This window comes from Salvelinus sp. IW2-2015, linkage group LG25 (genome assembly GCF_002910315.2).
Source record: "Salvelinus sp. IW2-2015 linkage group LG25, ASM291031v2, whole genome shotgun sequence".
NCBI lineage: Eukaryota > Metazoa > Chordata > Actinopteri > Salmoniformes > Salmonidae > Salvelinus > Salvelinus sp. IW2-2015.
Window position 1 is genome coordinate 12,752,268 of NC_036865.1, and position 19,141 is coordinate 12,771,408.

Here is a 19,141-nt window from a genome sequence, read left to right on the forward strand (position 1 = left end):
TTCCAAACAATGCAGAGAGAAGTGGAAAAATAATATACTGAACTAAAATATAAACGCGACATGTAAAGTGTTTTATGAGCTGAACTTAAAGATCCCAGAAATTTTCCATACGCACAAAAAGCGTATTTCTTTAAAATTTTGTGCACAAATTTGATTATGTCCCTGTTGGTGAGCATTTCTCCTTTTCCAAGGTAATCCATCCACCTGACAGGTGGGGCATATCATTATGCAGGTGCACCTTGTGCTGGTGACAATAATAGGTCACTCTAAAATGTGCAGTTTTGTCACACACCACAATGCCATAGGTGTCTCAAGTTGAGGGAGTGTGCAATTGGAATGCTGACTGCAAGAATGTCAACCACAGCTGTTGCCAGAATTGAATGTCCATTTCTCTACCCTAAGCCGCCTCCAACGTTGTTTTAGAATTTGGCAGTACGTCTAACTAGCCTAACAACCGAAGATCACGTGTAGCCACGCCAGCCCAGGACCTCCACCTTGTTTCACCTGCAGGATCATCTGAGACCAGCCACCTGGACAGCTGATGGAACTGGATTATTTATGTCTGTAATAAAGCCCTTTTTCGGGGAAAAACCTATTCTAATTGGATGGGCCTGGCTCCCAACTGGGTGGGCCTATGCCCACCCATTGCTGCACCCTGCCCAGTGTTGTGAGATCCATAGATTAGGGCCTAATGCATTTATTTCAATTGACTGATTTCCTTATATGAACTGTAACTCAGTAAAATCAATGAAATTGTTGCATGTTGGGTTTTATATATTTCTTTAGCTATAGAAAGATAACACAATGAATAAATACACAATGAGTACATGGGGTTCCAACTCCATGTGCAGGGGTCGGAGGTAATTGAGGTGTATATGGACACCAAAATCATGGACATTAATGTGGAGTTGGTCGCCCACCCCCCCATTTTTGCTGCTATAACAGCCTCAACACTTTTGGGAAGGTTTTCCACTAAATGTTGAAACATTGCTGCGGGGACTTGCTTCCATTCAGCCACGAGCATTAGTGAGGTTGGGCACTGATGTTGTGTGATTAGGCCTGGTTCGCAGGCGGTGTTCCAATTCGTACCAAAGGTGTTCAATGGGGTTGAGGTCAGGGCTCTGTGTAGGCCAGTCAAGTTCTTCCACACTGATCTCGATAAACAATTTCTGTATGGATCTCGCTTTGTGTACGGGGGCATTATCATGCTGAAACAGGAAAGGGCCACCCCCAAACTGTTGCCACAAATTTGGAAGCACAAAATCATCTAGAATGTAATAGTATGCTGTAGCGTTAAGATTTCGAACTAAGGGGCCCGAACCATGAAAAACAGCCCCAGACCATTTATTAGTCCTCCACCAAACTTTAGTTGGCACTATGCATTCGGGCAGTTAGCGTTCTCCTGGCATCCGCCAAACACAGATTAGTCAGTAGGACTGCCAGATGGTGAAGCGTGATTCATCTCCCCAGAGAACACGGTTCCACTGCTCCAGAGTCCAATGGCGACGTGTTTTACACCACTCCAGCCGATGCTTGGCATTGCACGTGGTGATCTTAGGCATGTGTGGCTGCTTGGCCATGGAAATCTATTTTCATGAAGCTCCCGACAACAGTTATTGTGCTGACGTTGCTTCCAAAAGCAGTTTGGAACTCTGTAGTGAGTGTTGCAACCGATGACCAGAGTTTTTACGTGCTACATGCCTCAGCACTCTTTCGTTCTGTGAGCTTGTGTGCCCTACCACTTCGCAGCTGAGCCGTTGTTGTTCCTAGACGTTTCCACTTCACAATAACAGCACTTACAGTTGACCGGCGCAGCTCTAGCAGGGCAGAAATTTGACGAATTTACTTGTTGGAAAGGTGGCGTCCTATGATGGTGCCACATTGAAAGTCAGAGGTCTACAGTACGGGCCATTCTGCGGCCAATGTTTATTTATGGAGAGTGCCATGGGTGTGTGCTCGATTTTATACACCTGTCAGCAACCTGTGTGGCTGAAATAGCCGAATCCACTAATTTGAAGGGGTGTCCACATACCTTTGGCCATGTAGTGTATGTACGTGTGTGTTTTGCCATAGGTGTTGTCCGTATCCTAGTGGCCACTGACCTGGCCTCCCGAGGGCTGGACGTCACAGACATCACACACGTCTTCAACTTTGACTTCCCACGCAACATTGAAGAGTATGTGCATCGCGTGGGTCGCACGGGCCGGGCAGGGTGAGTGTGTGTGTGTGTGGGTCTCCTTTCTCTACCTGAGCTGTTTCAAGAGATATCAGCATGTTTCTTTACTAATTGTCGAATATTTTTTTTCTGATGTGTCATTGACAGTTACATTTTTTTCCCTCTTCTCATAACTGGTAGACGCTCTGGGGCCTCTATCACCTTGGTAACGAGAGGAGACTGGAGGAAGGCTGCTGACCTGATCCCCATCCTGGAGAGGTCTGGACAGGTACTCTGCTCGCTCTCACACACGAGACAGAATTCACATTGTCTAACAAATGAGACATATTTGGATTGAACCTGAATCCCTGTGTAGGAGGTACCTGATGAGCTGGTGCTCATGGCGGAGAGATACGAGAAGCACAAGCGAGAGAAGGAGATGTACGGCCCCAGAGGAGGAGGGGGAAGAGGAGTAAGAGACAGGAGAGTCTAACTAAGCCATTACAGGTACACAGGTTAAGCATATGTGTGAAGAGAAGGGCTGATGTGTCAACAATAGTCTAGTCCTTTGGGTTCACAGATGAGACATCTTTGCTATTTATTCCCTTTTATTGAAAAGTAGGATATTTGGCACATACACGTTGCAATTTATTGATATTCAGCTGAAAACACTACTGCCCTCGGGCCTTAAATTCCAATGCATGGCTATTAACAAAGAAACTGCTTTTGGTGGAAAAAGCTGAACAGAAATACAAATGCTGTGGAAAACACAACACGCAGTGTGTTCACATCACATTCTCTCTGTTAGACAGTTTGAGTCCGATAATATGACAGAGTGGTCACACCAATTATAGCTGGTGTTGACGTACTTCGTAGCAAGATTTCCTGAATTGTATTATTTCTAAACCGTTAAAATCCTCACCGACAGCTCATGTTTGCCCCTAGAGTCCAATATCCCTTTGCCAATTGTCAAATCTGTGTTTCTTAATTTTTCAGGAGAGGAAGAAGCAACTTGCAACTTCAGTTCTGGAAACTCCCGCGTTCATCCTTTTTTGTGTTACACATTTTTGTTTTATTGAATAATTCATAGTGTTGTACAGACATTGTTTAAATTACCTTTTTATAATTTGAGTGAGAGCCAACTGCTCTTCTCCATGTATCATCTCTGAGAACACTCAAAACTGTTCTGATCTGAATTAAATCTCAACTTCTGACTCTGCTCTTCAATTCCTCCTGACTATGCCTTTGCTTTTAGAATAGACAACATTATGGGACCACAGCTGTACTCCACTTATGTCTATTGGGGCTCTGGGTGAGTCACTAAGGGTGCAGTGATCGAGGTAGTCCCGACTCACTAGCCGAAGACGRGGAAACCTTTGTTGCGCTGCTCCTCAATGCACTTGGCCAGGATCTGGCAGCTCTTGCGGTCGTGGTCAGAGCCCAGCAGGTTGTGTGTGGGGATGAAGAAGTTGGGGAGCTTGCCGTMTTTCAGGTGGCCCTCAAAGTCCCTCAGCAGCTGCTGGAAGCAGGGTCCCAGCTGCGTCGCCTCCCAGTCACTGTCCTTGGTCCTGGAGCAGCATGCGTGCAGAAGGGTGGTCTTTGCATGGTAGGAACAGAACTTGGACAGACTAGGGTCCTCTGCCTTCAAAAGGCTTAACAGGTGCTTCAGAAGCTTCAGACAGTCCTTCCTGAAGGAAGAAAATGGGCAGCCTCRTGCACACATGATCATACACAATTTATCAAAGTAAATGGGTTTGGTTAATAAATTAAGAAATATACAATTTAAAGGTCTACTATATGGAAAGTACATTTCTCGTTAATGATTCCATGTACTGTAGCTGACAATTTGTCAAGGTTTTGCCAGGGCATTATGACTACAGTATACATTCTAAAGTAGACTTACCTGCAGCAGCGAATTCCGCTGGCCTCGCAACAGGTCTTCTGGGAGCCATGATTTGTTAGGATACTCTTCTCCACATGCGAGAATGAGATGCGCCARGAGTCTATGCATAACATAAGAAAAAACATTTAGGAAACTTGGCAAAAGGCCATACATGCCACGTCTCCTTTCAACCGTGATCGCATGTTTTATGTGTAAATCTTGTTGACCTAATGGTTACCTCTAGCGCAGACCCCTTCCAGTTCCACCGTGCCCTTTCCCTCATACTTCGGAACGAGGTAGTATGACTGTGACTTAAGTTCTTTCTTCACTTTGGTCCCAAGCCAGTTGTCTATTTTGAAGCCTTCTTGGGCGRAAGTGGGCCAGCTCGATTTGACCTGTAGTCCCAGAACAATGTCCAGTGAGATGGGGACAGTTCCCGTCCCGTTTATCGTTAAGGTCACCGCCGGGCAACCCTTCTTCTTCTTCTCCAACAACACGTCTTGAAAGAAGTGAAATGCAAATAAATGTTTTTCAATATACCATTTTTCTACTTATACAACATACAAAGCAATCAATCGTTTATGCATGTGGGAAGCGCGCGCTCTGCAGTCATACACACCTTTCTGTTTCTTCACAAACTTTATCACTTCTTTTCTGAACTCCGAAASCATTCTACTCGCAGATACCGTGTTGTCCTTATTTAGAAAGCGATCCAGAGGGTGTTTTCCCCGTTTAAATACCACGCTATAAAAAGCTCCATCATCCCCAAATGGCTTGAATATCCACCCGCTCGACCAGACAATTAAACATCACGTCAAATTCGTCCGGATTAGACATCTATATTGATCAAGGCATGCAACCGTATTGGGTCACGTTGGTGGTGCACAATTTAATTTCATGACCCACCTTTAGATTTTCGTAGTAACTTCCAGTGTGCAGAACATTTACATCTTTGAAGCATTCTGTACACTTTTTCATGTGGTCACTTATACACTTTACCACGTCATTGACCATTCTTGATGATTCCGATTTATGTGTCCTCTTAATCTTTAATTTATCAAGTGTTGTAAACAGGATCTTATCCTGATGTGAGTCAACAATCCTTGAACCGGTCTCTGGTGGCACAGTTGGCTTTCCCTCAGTGGTGCACTTAGGCTGATTATGCTCCTTGGGTTTCTTTTCCTCAGGAATCTGTTGCGTACAGTATCAGCTCATCGCCCTCGTGTCGCAAACTAGTGAGCCAGAATAAACAAAAGCACATTAACGCCTACCCCACGCGTGTCACATGATTGAGCTTCTACCTACCACCAGGGATGGGCAATGACAAAATACCATAAAGATCAATGGATCAAAATAAACAATATTTGCATTTTGAAATGTATTTAATAAAAATGCATTTTTTTTTTTAAATACAGAAATACATTTGCAAGTAGCTGACCCAAACAGCAACAACATTCTCAATGGTTACAGAAACATTTTTACTTGCTATGACACCTTAGTTGAMTGCGCTGACTAGCAGTCACTCTGGATAAGAGTGTCTGTTAAATAAATGTATATGTGAAAGTGAACATACCAAAATGAACTGCAAAACACACTGGGGATTATTGTTTGCCTTATTTCGGGTGGAGCTCATTAGAATAATGTTTTGCATATATGCATTTAGTTCATATACTGGAAAGGGAGCCATAATGGTGAACCTCTATTAAAAAAATGTTTTACCTCAAGTATCTTGTTAGAAAATATTGTATTTCCGCCCAGTGTAATACAAAATACATGTAACAGATATGTGCTATTGTCAGGTTAATCATGTGATAAATGTATGACAACTCTAAATCCGCATCTTCCATCAAGGACTTGCATTTTTATTTTATTTGGCCTAGGAACAGTGGGTTAACTGCCTTGTGCTGGGGCAGAACTACAGATTTTACCTTGTCAGCTCGGGGATTCGATCTAGCAACCTTTTGGTTACTGGCCCAACACTAACCACTAGGCTACCTGCCCCCCCGATACAACGATAGATACTGTATGTAACTTGTACTTTTCCTGGCCCTYATTAATTAACTAGTTTACTACACAATGGCAAATGACAACGCAAACCCAGTTAAACAGTATAAGATTTCTCCTCAGTTATCGATGAAATAGAACGCACAGCTTAGAACAATTTAATGATTCACTTCAATCATTCAATCGAAAAAGGGTTGAGACATTCTGGTTGGTTAAATTATCTTTAATGTCATGAGTCTTGTGCCATCTCGAACAGAGCAAGGTGCAACAGCTTCTGCCAATTAAAAGTTGTCCAGTGCAAAGATAGCAAAACGCCAATTAAAAGTGCTTGGAGAGTCAACARTTGGTATACTCAGTGTGCCTAGAGTAAGACAATATAATTTTTTACTTTAAAGCTATAACACAACATACACTTTAGAGAAATGATTTTCTACTTGTAAGGGTTAAGTTATTACCAAAGGCTACTATAAAGCACCAGGTAGTTTACAAACAAACACTAAAAGCAAGACAACAGACCACGTGAAGAGTGACTTCTAACTGCAGTACAGAGAGGAAGGGGGTGGCAGTTTACACGCCCCTCTATGGTTACAATATCTCACACATGGGGAACATGGTCATTCACATATTTAACAGTACACGTTTAAAACTAGCAATGTGCTATTACAACGTAAATAAATACACATGAATCTAACCACTTTGAAATGAGAGGGGGAACAAACGCTGTCTAAAGGACTAGGCTTAATATTTGTTTCTTTCCTTCTGATACTTTTGCGATGCATTGTGATTATTAACCAGTCTTTGACTATGGAGTTGCAGCAGCCGATAGGGGGGTGGAGTTGGGTGACTACTGTCCTGCTATGGGTGACTCTTGAGTCAGCAGCACAGCACAACATTCATTTGGTCTTCTGGGCCTTTTGGGCAGACTTGGTGACCTTACCAGTGGAGGGGGCTTTCTTCTCAACACCCTTGATCACCCCGACTGCCACAGTCTGGCGCATGTCACGCACTGCAAAACGACCTGCAGAGAGAGGATGTCAGATCCAAGGTAACTTCAAGGGAGACTGGAATCATTTTCAAAGAATTCCAACCAGGCCCAAGAGTTATGCTACCCAACAGTACTCACCCAGTGGAGGGTACTCTGAGAAGCTCTCCACACACATGGGCTTTCCCGGGACCATGTCCACAATGGCGGCGTCTCCAGACTTCAGAGCCTTTGGGTTGTCCTCCAGCTTCTTGCCCGAGCGACGGTCAATCTTCTCCTTGAGCTCAGCAAACTTGCAGGCGATGTGGGCAGTGTGGCAGTCCAGCACTGGGGCATAGCCAGCACTGATCTGCCCCGGGTGGTTCAGGATGATCACCTAGAGGAGATATCAGACAGTCAACATGGTTGTTCTGTCAGCACCTGTATCAGCACTGATTTTAGATGTTGGCCTCTTTACTGCCAAAACTTGTTCCCCACAGCTCATCACACTGTGCCACAAATAGATATGTGAGAGAARAGCAGAATGAATGAGGAAAGGAATAGATGGGATATTAATAGTAACTGCCAAGCTGTATCATCACCACCAATATTTTTACCCATGTGATCACTACTGTGTATCATAGTTGAACATCGTTTTTAGTTGTATGTCTTTTGGTTCTATGGTTTTTACACCTCTACAGTAGCTGTGAGTGTGTATCTAGTCCTGCCCACCTGAGCAGTGAAGACTGCTGCCTCCATTGGGGGGTCGTTCTTGCTGTCTCCGGCCACRTTGCCACGGCGAATGTCCTTGACAGACACATTCTTGACATTGAAGCCCACGTTGTCTCCGGGCATTGCTTCGGTCAGGGCCTCGTGGTGCATCTCCACAGACTTCACCTCAGTGGTCACATTAACAGGGGCAAAGGTCACCACCATGCCTGGCTTGATCATGCCCGTCTCCACACGCCCCACAGGCACTGTGCCAATACCTGAGGGAGAGCGGATAAGAAAGTGAAGGTGGAGAGAGGWTGAGGAAGGGATCTATTAGGGATGTGCATCTTTCCCTTTCAAGACGATACATATCTAGATACATGGGCTCTGATACGATACAGGAACGATACGTTTTAGTTTAAAACGATTCGGTGCGATTCAGTTTGATGCATAAACACTAGATTTTCCATTCTAAATGAAATCTGCTGCTGATGGAGCTCATGAGCTGGGCCCAGTGAAGACATCAACACTATGAAATAACACATATGGAATCATGTAGTAATCAAAATATATTTAATATTTGAGGTTCTTCAAAGTAGCCACCCTTTGCCTTTTGACAGCTTTGCACACTCTTGGCATTCTCTCAACCAGCTTTGAGGTCGTCACCTGGAATGCATTTCAATTAACAGGTGTGCCTTGTTAAGAGTTCATTTGTGGAATTTCTTTCCTTAATGAGTTTGAGCCAACCAATTGTGTTGTGTAAGGTAGGGGTGGTATACAGAAGATAGCCCTATATGGTAAAAGACCAAGTCCATATTATGGCAAGGGTTAGTAAAGTATTCATGAATTGTGAAAGCTAACTGTGCTTCCTCACTAATCCCATTCAACAGTATACACTAATATAATTGCTAGGTCACCTCACCAAATAATAATTTTGGTTGAGTGTCACCTGTGTTTGATCTATACTAAATCATTTCTAAACATTGACTAGAAATGACTGAAGACATGAAGTAAATCAGATTGTTTATTAGTTATGTTGCTAGTCTAAGGCAGTACTATTTACCAGTCATTATTTACCAAGCAGTACTTACAAATGTTTGAGCTGTATTGTAGCATGTGGAGGGGCGTGGCCTCCAAGTGCACAGGTCATTATTGTCTGCTCATTAAGGGACACTCCATTACTAATTGGGGGAAAGAGTTTCTTCCCTAGTCCAGCTCTTTAAAAGTATTCTAGATAATTCTGTATTGTACAGGTTATAGTATCTAAACTGTTATTGTAGTTGTTTACTTTGCAAAGTGTTTCTTGGCTTCGTTTGACAAAGTCCTTTCAATTACAAGTGTTTCCTGTCACCTGGTCTCTGCCAGGTTATAAATGCTCAGATGTAGAGCTTTATGGGAAGGAAGATTGCCACCTGTCTCTGCAGGGGTTAGTTAGGGTTGTTCTGAGCCCTAGGGGCTAGTCAGACTGATCTTCAGTTTTTTATATTAATCTGACTAGTTTATTATTTTGTTTGAGCCTGGTCCAGCACCTTGTTGGATGATTTGTATATTTATACCTGCTTCTGCTCCAAGAAGAAGAAAAACTTCAACCGAAACCCTCAGGACGCTGTACAACGTGACCAGTCGGGAGTAGGCTACTGTACTAAGAGCAAAATAATCCTAACATTTCCACACCCTAATTGCAGGCTAACCAATAGCCAAACAGAGATTCAGTGAAAATAAAGCCATGAGTGTGAAGCGGTGATGAAATAGTTGACCACGTCATTCAATGATATTTATTCACATAGTAATTCATTATGGATCCATAACGAAATAAACATCTGCATTACAATTATAATGCAGGGTTAATAATAAATKTATATATTTGTAGGGGTTGATGCATTTTTTTGTTGGGGCAAATTGGGTTTTAGAGTACTTAAAACAATGCATTTGGTGGACTCGGTAAGATGGACTCACTGATGGTTGAAGATGATGAGCGATCGGCAAAGGCAATCAACATCACTCTAATCACAGTCAGAAGACCGCTGAAGAAACTTGTGTTGACCGGTCGGGAGTAGGCCTAGGCTACTAAGTGACTGCGAGTGAAGAGCAAAAAATGATCCTAACATTTCTAAATAAAAATCTGATTGATTAATCAAGACCAGTCCATGTCATTCAGTGATATTTATTCCCTATTGTCCTGCTGATAGTTGAAATAAACATCTGCATTTTTGAAAGAGTATTTTTATCCTTATTTTATTAAGGAAAGCATAAATACTGTACAATATATGCCTGATCTGACATTTTGCGGTTGCATGAGGTTTAGAGTTATAAATGTAAACCTTTAGAGTACTTAATACATTGCCAGTGGGKGGGGSGBSGGRKRGGGTTCACACCTACAGTAGCTGAGCTATTAGACTTTGTAAAGGTTGAGTCTATTGTCCTGCTATTAGCTCATCCTAGAAACGTTGTTTGCAGAATTCACAGCTTGCTACATTTGTTTTCTCTTCCTGTTTTTAGAGGGAGAGAAACTAAAAGCCCGCTGGCCGGCCAAACCCTCCCCTAACCCAAACGACACTGGCCAATTGTGCATCGCCTCATGGGTATCCCGGTCACAGCCAGCACGGGTATCGAACCAGCATCTGTAGCAATGCAGTTTGCACTGCAACGCAGTGTCTTAGACCGCTGCGCCACTCGGGACCCCATCCAGTTTTTAACGCTGATCAATTTCCTTGCACAGTATCAAAATACTAAAATACTAAAACAGGGCTCTTAAAGAATTTAATTTAAATGTTCATTTTATTTTTTWAATCACAGAAAATAAATAAATAATGAAATGTTAATTATATAAAGCAGCCCCTGGCCAGAGAGTAGCCATAAATAGACCCGAGCCCCAAGTAATACAATTGGGCCAGATAACTTACACCGGAATCAACCCGAGCATCATCAAGAGACATGCTGGACCCTATGTCAGAGGTATTTTTGGGACCATATCGTGTCTATTGTCCTGCTAATAGCCTACAGTAGATCTAGAAATATTTTTTTCATCTCTACATGTAGGTCTCCTGATTTAAACCCGATCGAACTTGTTGCAACTAAAATGTAGTTGAAATAATCATCTGCATGTTTGCCTGGTATAGATTGTTGACTCCCATCTTGTTCCTCGCCCTCTTCAACTCGCCAATGCCGCCTGACTCTCCGCCAATTTAATTTAGAGGATTCTAAATGAATATCTAAGGGGCATTCTTCATTAGGGCAAATCTGATCTGTGAGAATACCTAAGGGGCTTTTTTCATTAGGGCAAATCTGATCTGTGAGAATATCTAGGGGCATTCTTCATTAGGGCAAATCTGATCTGTGGAATACCTAAGGGGCTTTTTCATTAGGCAAATCTGATCTGTGAGAATACCTAAGGGGCATTTTTCATTAGGGCAAATCTGATCTGTGAGAATACCTAAGGGGCATTTTTCATTAGGGCATTGATCTGTGAGATACCTAAGGGGCATTTTTCATTAGGGCAAATCTGATCTGTGAGAATACCTAAGGGGCATTTTTCATTAGGGCAAATCTGATCTTGAGAATACCTAAGGGGCATTTTTCATTAGGGCAAATCTGATCTGTGAGAATACCTAAGGGGCATTTTTCATTAGGGCAAATCTGATCTGTGAGAATACCTAAGGGGCATTTTTCATTAGGGCAAATCTGATCTGTGAGAATACCTAAGGGGCATTTTTCATTAGGGCAAATCTGATCTGTGAGAATACCTAAGGGGCTTTTTTTCATTAGGGCAAATCTGATCTGTGAGAATACCGGGGCTTTTTTCATTAGGGGAAATCTGATCTGTGAGAATACCTAAGGGGCTTTTTTCATTAGGGCAAATCTGATCTGTGAGATACCTAAGAGGCATTTTTCATTAGGGCAAATCTGATCTGTGAGAATACCTAAGAGGCATTTTTCATTAGGGCAAATCTGATCTGTGAGAATACCTAAGGGGCATTTTTCATTAGGGCAAATCTGATCTGTGAGAATGCTAAGGGGATTTTTCATTAGGGCAAATCTGATCTGTGAGAATACCTAAGGGGCTTTTATATCATTCTAATGTAGGTTAATAATAATAATCACTTTGTTTAAAAAAAGTAGTATACTTTTGTTGATTTCGTTTCAAATAACCAAAAGTGAGCGATTGTAGTAATCTGAATAAAGGATAAAAGGACATTCTTGAACATGGGGTGAGACATTCTTACTAATTTGTAAATAAAGCCAGTTAGTTATTTAGAATTATTTCTGTTTTCAGAAGGAGAGAAACCAAAAGCTCACTGTGCCTATTTTTGGGGAAAATCGTCAGTCTACATGTCAAGTGAAATTCCCCCATTTGTATTTATCCAAGTTCTCTCTTAACTCCAGGACCACCGACAGTTGTTGTGGCCTGATGCAGGACTCTAGTGCCAGAGGAGAGACTCTGACTGAAAATGCCACAGTTTAGACCTACCGATAGATCAGGGTTCTAACTCCCCCTTGTGATAGTGTGGTGCAATGACAGAATGCCACCATCTACCACAAACAATCGCAGCATAAACTCGTAACTTTTAAAGGAAGAACCACTGCTGGCTGAGATGTCAAACTTTWAAAAAAAATCTGCACCCCAAACGAATAGTGGGTTAATAATGCTTAAATTCAAGGTCAGAATACGCGTAGAGAGAGAAGTGCATACTAAGGGAATTACGTTCCATTTACGGGCGCTTAGCTCGTGTTGGAATTCCCCCCATAATGATTAATTAGTATTTTGCAGTGTCAGCAAAGTTGTATGCAGTTTGACACAGAAGGAGCCGACACATCAGTTGTCACAATAGATKAGGTATTTTCGGAAGGTAGAATTTAGTTTTTATATAACTGAACCAGCGATTTTGTTAAGTTTTAATACATTTTCGGACCAATGCATGCTTCAGTTCGGGGTACGCAGACCAATGCACTTGTATCTTAAACATTTGAATCAGGGACCGATGCATATCTGTGAATCGTTACATCCCTAGAATGTATCATGCTCACCTCCAATCTTGTAGACATCCTGCAGGGGTAGGCGGAGGGGCTTGTCGGTGGGGCGGGACGGGGGCTGAATAGCATCCAGAGCTTCCAGCAGGGTGGTCCCGGACGAACTGCCATCCTTCCTGGTGATCTTCCATCCCTTAAACCAGGTCATCTGAGGATGCAGGAGACCCGAGTGAGCAGTAGGTCAAAGTTATAAAGTGTACCGTGCTGCACATTTTTCATTTACTTACTTTCTTCAAATTAAAGCGGAGAGCAGATTATATTAGGGGTGTGCCGAATAATCGGATAAAACTAGTATCATACCGGATATGGAGAATTTTCATAATACGATTGACAAGTATTTGTTTTGTAATTATCAGTGATCGGACATGTTTTATTTTCAGCTGCCATCACGCATCTTTCTTTCACTAAAACAGTGTGAAGCTCTGTGTGCTCCAAACTATTGACTAGTTCTTCTGTCTGTAAAGAAACTGGCGGACTATTTGTTGAGCCTTCTGCAACAATTGGATTAGAACAAGCCGCTCTCCGTCTGCTCTAATTGACCCAGCCATGCAYGGCTGTTTCACTAACAGTCACTCTTCTCGGGGCACAAGTCTCCCCTTCTCCAAACATCATGTATGAATCCGTAGCTAGTGATTGAACAACAATCGAGTTATTTTCCGTAKACTTTTTTAAGGCCATATATTCTGTCTACTTGGMGTTGTTTAGTAGTCCTACTTTGTCTGCCAGTATAATTATTCCATTGTTGACATCTTATGTCGTGATCCAAGCCCATGCTTCTTGCTATTATTTATTCTGGCCCAGGCTTGTTTACCGAGTGACAGATTATTCGAAAATGAAATTACCAATGTTGATATTTTAATTGTACAAATGTTGTGGCATAAGTGTCAGGAGAGAAGTTCTGCTGTGAAGCAATATAAGGGGCAAGCAAATTAGCCTAGCTTTCTCTAAATCTGTGTCTGGAATAAATGCATGCAGTAGTAGCCAGCCATGCATTATGGTATTTATTAACTTATTTTGTTGATAATTGAATAGGACTAAGTAAATGGCCCTAATGAGCATTTATCTGTCCGGGTCGTTTACCTTTGAACAATGTGTATGAATGAGTGAAGGAACATAACAATGCCCAGTAATGTGCACTTGAGGTATAGGCTTTACCAGCATTTAATTAGCAGCATTTAAAGCGCACTTCCTGGTTTTACGGGTATCAAGTGATAAAACGGATATGTTTACGTGTATGACGAGATCGGCACACCGCTAGATTATATTACATATACTCATAGTCCGCTCACTGTGGCTGCAATGCTATCCTAGTATAAATATAAAAAATAAATGCCCTTTAGCTTCTTGCTTACGTACATTAGGACTGGCCTCCAGCATGTTGTCTCCGTTCCAGCCAGAGATGGGAACAAAGGCTACCGTATCCGGGTTGTAGCCAATCTTCTTGATGTAGGTGCTGACTTCCTTCACAATCTCCTCATAACGCTTCTGGCTGTAGTTGGGCTCAGTGGAGTCCATCTTGTTGATGCCCACGATCAGCTGCTTGACMCCCAAGGTGTAGGCCAGGAGGGCGTGCTCGCGGGTCTGACCGTTCTTTGAGATGCCGGCCTCGAATTCACCCACGCCGGCTGCCACAATCAGCACGGCACAGTCTGCCTGTAAACACCAGAACATGTGATTAATAAATACAATTATTTTTCAAAAGTCCTATGCAACTAAGATGGCACTTTGAGTCCGCAAATTGCCTGTGGTTATAGTACAGCTATAAGCTAGCCTGGAAAACCAAAGTTGCAAGTTTAATAATAGACTTCCAGGCACTTGAATGAAGACCTGGCAGGTAGGTGTCTGTGTGTAAGGAAGGACTGTGCCATTGTGATTCAGACCTGGGATGTTCCAGTGATCATGTTCTTGATGAAGTCCCTGTGTCCGGGGGCGTCGATAATGGTGACGTAGTACTTGCTGGTCTCAAATTTCCACAGTGAGATGTCAATGGTGATGCCACGCTCCCTCTCTGCCTTCAGCTTGTCCAGCACCCAGGCATACTTAAAGGAGCCCTTCCCCATCTGAGAAAAAAACACACACGTCACWGGTTATATGACGTTTCTGAGGAGAAGTCAATGGTAGTGAATTCTATTGGCAAGATGGATTGTCAAATTAGACAAGATATGGCAATATAAGTGTCAATCTTTAGGTAGCCTATGAAGATTATTGGTTAATACAATAACAGCAGTGTACAGAGCCTTTTTATAACACGTTGGCCAACAGAAGAACGGACTATCATTAGATGTTTGCAAAGTACAGTACCAACTCTTACTTACCTCAGCAGCCTCCTTCTCAAACTTTTCGATGGTCCTCTTGTCAATGCCACCGCACTTGTAGATCAGGTGGCCAGTGGTGGTGGACTTGCCAGAGTCCACGTGGCCGATCACCACAATGTTGATGTGGAGCTTCTCCTTGCCCATAGCTGACTGGTTAAAGTGACAGTGAGAGAGTCTGCAGGTGGAAAAGAGCAGCACGGTCTATGGATCTGAAATGATTTCCTGGGCAAAGACTCCACAAGGGAATACAGTGAATTACAGCACCATGGACAAGGACACTACAGCTGACTTCCCATTCCATAACAGCCCCAGCAGCTACTGCCTCAGCATAGCTTCTAAGGACAAACAGTTTACACACAAAAACAATTTCACATAAATGGCACCACGAGACCAATCAGCAATCATTTAATGTTAGCAAACTGTCAGTGGGAACAGAACTGCATCAAGCTCAAGACACAGTTAGTTTCTAGCTAGTTATCCCTCCTTTCCTCAGCCACCCCCCAAAAAATTGTATTGCCACACCAGATGGGTGCAGTGAAATGTTGTTTAACAGGGTCAGACGTAGTACAGTGATCTTGGAGCAAATTAGGGTTAAGTGCCTTGCTCGAGGGCACRTCAACTGATTTTTCACCTCGGCTCAGGCATACTCACCCAACACTATAACCGCTAGGCTACCTGCCACTGCTCAGCAGTGAGACACTGAGACAATCAGCTCTTATGTCACTGAATATCCTCCCTATTGCATATCAACTTGCTAACTGTAACCTCAGACAACCCTCCATTTTGTCATGAGCCTTGGCATTGAAAGTGCAGAAGCCATTTCTGAAGCCAGACTACTGCAGTGGAATGCACAGGTTAAATGCTGGGGAATAACACCATAACACAAATGACATTTGAATAAATGCCAGTTTTACTAGGACAGTAGTGTTGATTCCTTTTCATTGACTTGCATGACAATGACAGAAACACCACAAATTCACCTCATTTTCCAATTGCAAAATTGATCAACACACTAGGTTGTTTATATTTATGACAGACCATTTCATTAGGTGAGCAATGTATGGAAATGGTTACAGTAGCCTGGTTCTGCATGCTTATCTAGGTGCACTGGGAGCTGATACCAGATATAACCAGAACTGACTGCTATTTCTAAATTAAAATTCTGGTAGCTTTGCAATAGTTTATTTTTCTTTGCAATAGTTCCCCCCCACCACTGTTCATTTGACTTTGCTGTCCATGTAGCCTATTTAAAAACAGGTGACTGGTATACGGGGAGTAGGTGCTACAATTAGCAGCGCGACCGGATAATTCTGATGAAGTCTAAAGGATTTAGCAGGATTTCCAAACCGTCCTCCTGCCTCTGCCGCCATGTTCTCTCATCGCCTACGCTTACTCGAATATGGCCTATCTATGCGCATTAGCAGTCGACTGTTGGCTTCCAACAACAATGCAATATTCACACGCCCACAAACGTTATGCACAACAATATAATGGCAAATTGAAAATATAAACATTCAGTCATTCGCCATTTACAGCATTAGATTTGAAACAATGTATCACATGCGTAGTTATTGGAAAATATTGCCTACCTGCGCAAACGAATGAGTCAAGTCCGGTGCTGAATGAGACTGTGACGAGATGCTGATCCGTTTATCGCAGACAGGAGGGGGTTACGCAATTGCGTTCAATGCTCATACCCCTTTCTAGATCGTTGGTATTATATACCCCAGTGTCCTAGACACAGGGCCAGTAGCGGTGCGTTGGTAAAATCACTGGGGAAGCCAAGCCATATTTACAACCTGTGTTGTGATAATTGCGTTGTTTGCTCTATACATCCTGTTAATTCATTTGCCTTGTGACCATGCTATACGGTATAGGCCTAAAGCCCGAGACAACGGCAGGATAAATTCACACCTTTTTGTTTTATCATAAAACCCGATATCAACCTCTTTCCAAGTGAAGTCCACAAAGCATATTGCGTTACTTAAGTCGCAGACAGGAGCTGCCTCCACTATGCCAGCACCATTTCAACTTCAACATTTCAACATCATCACCTCAGTTTAGTCTTAATACAGTGACAACTAAAAGATTCCCAATTGTTTTAGTCCAAGTTAAATATGTGGCTGTCCATGGTTCTGATTTCTGTGTGTGTGCATGCGTGTTCGTGAAAGTAGAAAAACATGTTGATTCACCATGTTGACTCAAACGTCATACTCTCATGTTGACGAAACGGTCTATCACTCTGTCATACACTACAGGCTTTTTATTTTTTGTTGTCCTGGCTAAAATGCTTGCTCACTCGCCTAACTTCCATTCATGGGCAACGTTAGCTAGTTAACATTAGCCTTCTACATCTAGCTACATATTGAACTTCCATCCTCTCAGGCCAGGGGCACAACAAGGTATGAATTAATGGTTGGATCAGAATCGCTGCTATAATCATTGGCCAGTACAGAGAATGAAATAAAACCACAAGTCTAAATGCATATCTCCATCCATGGCTATTTTTGGAAAGGGCCAATTTTAGCTAGCTGGCTAACCACCGGAGGACAACACGAGATTCAACAATTCAAGTTTTTTTTTGTCAATGACGTATGCTCTCAATGGGATTTGATAAGAGTGACGCCAAATACAAGCTGGCTTCCCTTGACACTTTGGTGCGCCAGGACCAATCACAGTTGAGCTCGCTCAGTTTAGCTCAATGTTGATTGGCAAATTTGTAAAATACATTTTTGTCAAGGGAGGCCCGATGCTCGCTGGCTTCCCTTGCCTTTGCGGCCGCCGGTAGCATTAATGTCATACTTGTTTGGACTAGACAGAATCAGATGGACTACACGTAGAGAGAGAGGCGCTGTTTCACTCGCTCGGATGCTTTCTCCTGTGAGATGCATTCAGCCTCTTGCAAATTGAAGGAAAAGTATGAAACMCAGAGACTAAAGATACATTAATCATTTTTGGGGGGAAGCCTGGCTTCCCTTGGCAACCATGAATACACACCACTGCGTAGAGCAGGGATGGGAAACTGGCTGCAAGCCCGCATCCCCCTTTTGAAGGCTCTCGGATCAATTTCCCAAAACATCATTTTTTTTAAAGGGGGAACTCCGTCTGGGTCTCAACTTGTTCCGAAGTAGAATACACAAGGTGCAATTTTGAAATTTGGTTGTGAGTCAACAGTTTTTCTCGTCATTCACTGATAGGCACTCAATTTGGGGGCGGCAGGTCGCTTAGTGGTTAGAGCATTGGGCCGGTAACCAAAAGGTTGCTAGATCAAATCCCTGAGCTGACAAGGTAAAAATCTGTCATTCTGCCCCTGTTCCTAGGCYGTCATTGTAAATAAGAATTTGTTCTTAACTTACTTGCCTAGTTAAATAAAATAAATAATTAACCCATGTCAGCTAACATTTTTTAGATTGGTAAGTGAGTCTAGTGGCCAGCTATCTAAACTTGTAGTAATCAAGGTTAATCAGTGTCACTCATATCATATTAAAAACTGAAAACATTTTTCTCCATCCTACGACAAAATGTGTAGAATTGCAGGAAATTCATACCCCTGTACTTATACCACATTTTGTTCTTACAGCCTGCATTCAAAATGGATAACCACATTTTTTCTCAATTCTCACTCCATAATGACAGTGAAAACATGTTTTTAGAAAATATTGAAAATGTATTGAAAATAAAATACAGAAATCTCATTTAATTAAATAAGTATTCACACCCGAGTCAATACTTTGTAAAAGCACCTTGGGCAACAATTACCCAGAGTCTTTCTGGGTAAGTCTTTAAAGCCATGTTCACATTGGCAGTTTTTTTTGTACATCCAATTCGAATCTTTTTCCTTCATGCTGAACAGCCAAAAAGCACATGGAATCGGATATTTCAAGCCACATTTCAAACCACCTTCTTAGGTGGTTCTAAAAAAGAAATGTCCTCTCACTGTCAACTGCATTTATTTTCAGCAAACGTAACATGTGTAAATATTTGTATGAACATAAGATTCAACAAGACATAAACTGAACAAGTTCCACAGACATGTGACTAACAGAATAATGTGTCCCTGAACAAAGGGGGGTCAAAATCAAAAG

The 19,141-nt window shown here is 42.4% G+C and overlaps 3 protein-coding genes across 4 annotated transcripts in view; 1 reads left to right on the forward strand and 2 right to left on the reverse strand.

Annotated features, from left to right (window-relative positions):
* The window catches only part of ddx43 (DEAD (Asp-Glu-Ala-Asp) box polypeptide 43), a 31,403-nt gene extending 28,021 nt beyond the window's left edge, over nt 1-3,382 (forward strand). For both annotated transcript variants that reach the window (XM_023969768.2, XM_023969766.2), the window contains 4 exons: nt 2,074-2,212; nt 2,357-2,444; nt 2,532-2,662; nt 3,152-3,382. In XM_023969768.2, the coding sequence (XP_023825536.1) occupies nt 2,074-2,212; nt 2,357-2,444; nt 2,532-2,648 (344 nt within the window). In that variant the 3' untranslated portion in view covers nt 2,649-2,662; nt 3,152-3,382. The remainder of the gene's footprint in view (nt 1-2,073; nt 2,213-2,356; nt 2,445-2,531; nt 2,663-3,151) is intronic.
* On the reverse strand, nt 3,351-5,231 carry cgasa (cyclic GMP-AMP synthase a). Its single transcript, XM_023969769.2, has 4 exons — nt 4,657-5,231; nt 4,276-4,536; nt 4,059-4,158; nt 3,351-3,843 (listed from the first exon to the last, which is right to left on the reverse strand). Exons 1-4 carry the CDS (start codon nt 4,706-4,708, stop codon nt 3,510-3,512), a joined length of 747 nt encoding a protein of 248 aa, XP_023825537.1. The 5' UTR covers nt 4,709-5,231; the 3' UTR covers nt 3,351-3,509.
* A 1,018-nt stretch (nt 5,232-6,249) lies between these two features.
* Nucleotides 6,250-16,734, reverse strand: eef1a1a (eukaryotic translation elongation factor 1 alpha 1a). The gene is made up of 8 exons (XM_023970390.3): nt 16,646-16,734; nt 15,057-15,231; nt 14,622-14,801; nt 14,098-14,394; nt 12,739-12,889; nt 7,735-7,991; nt 7,165-7,399; nt 6,250-7,059 (listed from the first exon to the last, which is right to left on the reverse strand). Exons 2-8 carry the CDS (start codon nt 15,198-15,200, stop codon nt 6,935-6,937), a joined length of 1,389 nt encoding a protein of 462 aa, XP_023826158.1. The 5' UTR covers nt 15,201-15,231; nt 16,646-16,734; the 3' UTR covers nt 6,250-6,934.
* Between the last annotated feature and the right edge of the window lie 2,407 nt (nt 16,735-19,141).